General features: G+C 39.8%; 1 protein-coding gene across 1 annotated transcript; it reads right to left on the bottom strand.

Moving 5' to 3' along the window:
• Positions 1-2,764: 2,764 nt before the first annotated feature.
• Positions 2,765-4,279, bottom strand: LOC139212015 (homeodomain-interacting protein kinase 2-like). The gene has a single exon (XM_070842455.1). The coding sequence runs from the start codon at positions 4,277-4,279 to the stop codon at positions 2,765-2,767; it is 1,515 nt and encodes a 504-aa protein (XP_070698556.1).
• Positions 4,280-4,925: the final 646 nt, after the last annotated feature.

Here is a 4,925-nt window from a genome sequence, read left to right as displayed (position 1 = left end):
TTGTATGTATGTGCCACTGCACAAAAGTCTTGTAAGTGTTTTCTATAATACTTGCAAGATTTTTGTTTCACTGATGGTTGTACAACTCATAAGTTTGATACTACACAGATCTACTAAGGATACTATATGTGGAATTACTGTCATATGTTGTTCTTTTAAGTTCCCAAATTATACAAGTTTCATATTGTACAAATTTACTAAGGATCTTACATATGGTTTGACTGTCATATGCAGTACTTACAAGTTCCAGATAAAACAGATACAGTGCATCTGGAAAGTATTCACACCCCTTCACTTTTTCCACATTTTGTTATGTTACAGCCTTATTCCAAAATGGATTAAATTCTTTTTTTTCCTCATCAATCTACACACAATACCCCATAATGACAAAGTGAAAAAAGTTTTTTAGAAATTTTTGCAAATGTATTAAAAATAAAGAACTGAAATATCACATGTACATAAGTATTCCCACCCTTTATTCAGTACTTTGTTGAGGCACCTTTGGCAGCGATTACAGCCTCAAGTCTTCTTGAGTATGATGCTACAAGCTTGGCACACCTGCATTTGGGGTGTTTTTCCCATTCTTCTCTGCAGATCCTCTCAAGCTCTGTCAGGTTAGATGGGGAGCGTCGCTGCACAGCTATTTTCAGGTCTTTCCAGAGATGTTCAATTCAATCTTTTCCATATGGGCATTCAGGGGGTCAGTGTGGACATTGTTGAGGATTATAAGTACTTGGGGGTACACATTGATAACAAACTGGACTGGGGGAGGAACACTGATGCCCTTTATAGGAAGGGCCAGAGCGGCCTCTATTTTCTGAGGCGGTTGAGGTCCTTCAACATCTGCAGGACTATGCTCAGGATGTTCTATGAGTCTGTGGTAGCCGGTGCTATCTTCTATGCTGTGGTATGCTGGGGCAGCAGGCTGAGGGTAGAGGATGTCAATAGACTGAACAGACTGATCCGCAGGGCCAGTGACGTTGTTGGAGTGAAGCTCGACTCTCTGACGGTGGTGTCAGAGAGGAGAATGCTTCTCAAAGTGGGAGCTATTTTGGACAATGTGTCCAACCCACTCCATGAAGTGCTGGTTAGATATAGGAGTTCTTTCAGTGCCAGACTAATTGTACCACGGGAAATCATTCCTGCCTGTGGCCATTAATCTATACAAGTCCTCACGAGTGTACATGTTGTTGTATGTTATTACTATTATTATTATTATTATCATTATTATTATTATATGATTCAGCTCCTCACTCTGTGTGTACATGTTGTATATATTATATTATTATTATTATCATCGTTATTATTATTATCATTATTATTATTTATATAATACATCTCCTCACTCTGAGTGTACATGTTGTTATTTAATATTGTTGGTAGTAGTAGTAGTATTATTGGTATTATATAGTACAGCGCCTTACTATGATTGTGCATGTTGTTATATATTTTTATTAGTAGTATTATTAGTAGTGGTATTATTGTTTGAAGTTTATTCTTATTCTTTTGGAGCTGTGTGTAACAAAAAACAATTTCCCCCTGGGGATTATTAAAGTAATTCTGATTCTGATTATTATTATTATTATAAGACTCTGGGCTCACCTGGTGCAGTAATTTACCTCTGTGTAATAATTTATAATAATAATTTTTAATACATCTTTTTTTTTGGTTTTTATTCATACTTTTATATATTTATATTTTACTTTGTGTTTGAAGTGTATTCTTATTCTTTTGGAGCTGTGTGCAACAAAAAGCAATTTCCCCCTGGGGATTATTAAAGTAATTCTGATTCTGATTCTGATATTTATATATATATATATTTTGTATATATTGCTTTATTCCTCAAATGTAAATACCCCTACCCCCGTGAACTGTACAGTCTATTTAATTTCTTTTTGCACTATTTCATCTTTGCACATTCTGTCTTTGGACCTTTTCGTTGTTTGCTGTCCATGAGAGCTGCTGTTTTTATTTCAATTTCGTTGTGCTTCGTGCAAAATGACAATAAAAGAATTCTATTCTTTTCTTTTTAATAGGTGTACTTAAACTCAATCATCAGGTTTTAGATTATTTTCCCACAGAGAAAGTGATGATACTGAACTTTGCTGCAGTGCTGCAGTGCTATGTTTTGGCTGTTGTGCATGTTGCTCCTGCACTCAAGTTACAAATAATTTCAACATGACCCGTTCACCTAAAACCTTTAAAAGTCAGAAATCTGGTCAGATTACAATTTAAACAACTTTTTTTATTTTAAATGTCATATTCAAGTGACTTAGTAAGCATTGTTAATATTCCCTAAATCGTTAATAAAAATCATCAATCATACATTTACATATTTATTTTTCCAATTTTATCGAATACAGTTAATACATTGTTTAAGTCAAGATAAGCCGAATATTTTAGAAGTGTGGGGTAACCGGAGCACCCGGAGGAAACCCACTATGAAAAGTCCGAAGGGGAAAAGGTCAGTTATTTGAAGATGGAAACCACTCTCGTCTTCACTCGACGAAAGAGTTTGATGGTCCTCTGAAAAAGGTTTCTTCTTCCAGGGGCAGCTGCAGCTCCCTCGGTGTTGTCGTCATGTCAGGTTAGCATTTGAATACGAGCTGGTCTCAGCCAGGTTAGCCATTGTGATGACAGGGTGTGCTAGGGCTTCCCTGGGTGTGATTCTCAAGTCAAGATAAGCCGAATATTTTAGAAGTGTGGGGTAACCAGAGCACCCGGAGGAAACCCACTATGAAAAGTCCGAAGGGGAAAAGGTCAGTTATTTGAAGATGGAAACCACTCTCGTCTTCACTCGACGAAAGAGATTGAGGGTCCTCTGAAAAAGGTTTCTTCTTCTAGGGGCAGCGTCCATATGCAGAAGCGGGGCATTATCGTCATCTGTCAGATCAGCACTTGAATACAAGCTGGTCTCAGACAGGTTAGCCATTATGATGACAGGGTGTGCTAGGGCTTCCCTGGGTGTGATTCTCTTTCCAGCATCCATATGCAGAATCGAGGTGTTGTCGTTTACTGAGAGCCTGGCAGAAGATGGCTCTCTGTCTGAGGAGACCTTCAGAGCTCCAAGGTCTGCCTCCTCATAGTTGGAAGTATGGGTGTCTGAGGCTCCAGCCCTTGAGTCAGAAGCCTGGTCATCTGTGTGGTCCTCAGTGTCGGAGACAGGATTATCTGTCTTATCCAAACTGTGCGAGAGGGTAACGGTCATGAGCTGAAGGCCAGCATTTGAATACGAGCTGGTCTCAGCCAGGTTAGCCATTGTGATGAAAGGGTGTGCTAGGGCTTCCCTGGGTGTGATTCTCTTTTCAGGGTCCATATGCAGAATCGATTTTAGGAGGCTTAAAAATGCCATCCTATCTTCATATTCAAGACCGCTGGCTTTATTTGGGAAATTCTTCACTATATACTCCAGATTTCCTTTTTTCTGGAAAAACCCCCACTTAACGTCAGGCATTTTACCAGTGGCCTTCTTGTACTCCTCTGGTGACTTCAGTCTCCACCCTGGACCGCTGGAGTCGTCCTCTCTGCTGAAAAACGACCAGGTGAACTTGCCAGCACTCAGCAGGAGGTCCTCTGGTTGACCCAGCATGTGTATCATAGCTTTCATCCTATGATAGTCACAGTCTCCATCAAAGAAGTCACCGCCAAAGTACAAGAAGGACATGATGCATCCCACTGACCACATGTCAACAGCCTCGGACAGGGGAAGGCCCAGGGTCAACTCTGGAGCCCTGTATGATGGATTCTGTATGGTCATCCCAGTGTATAAGTTGCTTACTGGACGGGCCAGACCGAAGTCAATGAGCTTCACCCTGAATGGCTGATCCCCGTGGTTGACAAGCATTATGTTGTCAGGTTTTATGTCCGCATGTACAATGCCGATACCTTTCAGGGCGTCAAGTGCTACAAATAGCTGCTGCATCACATAGCGAATTTCATTAAGATTCAATCTGGTTGTAGCTTTGCACAGCAGGTCCCAAAGGCTCCTGTCCAGTATCTCGAAGGCCAGGCAGGACAAGTCGTGGTGTGGGAAACCCTCAATGAATCTTACTATGTTTGTCTTTTCAGGGTCAAGAGCCCTGATTGCTGTCAGCATTTCCAATTCCCATCTGTAGGCATCCTTGTTGTAGAGGGTTTTAACTGCCACCAATTTCTTTGTTTTCATATCGACACACTTGGCAACTTTACCATAACTTCCCTCACCCTCATGGTTCAGCAACCGGTACCAGGTGGACTTGCTGGTGAAGATAGTAGAGCTCTGTCTGTTGTTCTCCACCATTGTAGATTTCTTTGTAGAAGTTGGGGACGACATTTATGGCGTCAAACGTTTCCAAATCCTTTCCAAACGCAGTATAGTTGTACACTCAGCTTCTTACTCTGAAGGTAACAGAAGGTTTCTAACTAGCTTGGCTTGGGGTATATATACAAAAACATGCCTCTGACATCATCGCGGTTCCGGGAGATCAAAGCCAAAATAGAATTCTGTTTCACTTCGAAAGCAAATTTAAAACAAAACAACTTTATCGCCATGGCAACCGCTTGATTGTTTTCAGTTCAGTTCAATTCACTTCAACAGGCTTTACTGGCATGACATTTACCAACAAAAAAGACAACATGAATGAACGAAATCAACAAAAAATAATATGAACAGCAACATGAGTGAAATAGTACGAATTCATAAAACAGTGAAAAAAAATTATAGTAAAAAAGTGAACACTAGCTATGAATATTTGTAAAATACTGTGGAAGTGTGTGTTAAGTTATAAGTGTGTGTGTGTGTGTGTGTGTGTGTGTGCGTGTATCAGTGAATTATTAAAATAATTAAATAATGATCAAATAATTCTTTACAGGATTAAAATAACAATATTATATACATAACTCACTGTCATTTCAGTCACTGTTTTGTTGTAGTGTGGGATACAGTC

The sequence above is a fragment of the Pempheris klunzingeri genome, chromosome 13, assembly GCF_042242105.1.
Source record: "Pempheris klunzingeri isolate RE-2024b chromosome 13, fPemKlu1.hap1, whole genome shotgun sequence".
Classification (NCBI taxonomy): Eukaryota; Metazoa; Chordata; class Actinopteri; order Acropomatiformes; family Pempheridae; genus Pempheris; species Pempheris klunzingeri.
The sequence above is the reverse complement of the archived record's forward strand: the minus strand, read 5'-3'. Positions and strand labels throughout refer to the sequence as shown.

Bases quoted from the DNA above. Each gene is read 5' to 3' on its own strand.
- LOC139212015 (XM_070842455.1), bottom strand. From the start codon at position 4,279: ATGGTGGAGAACAACAGACAGAGCTCTACTATCTTCACCAGCAAGTCC.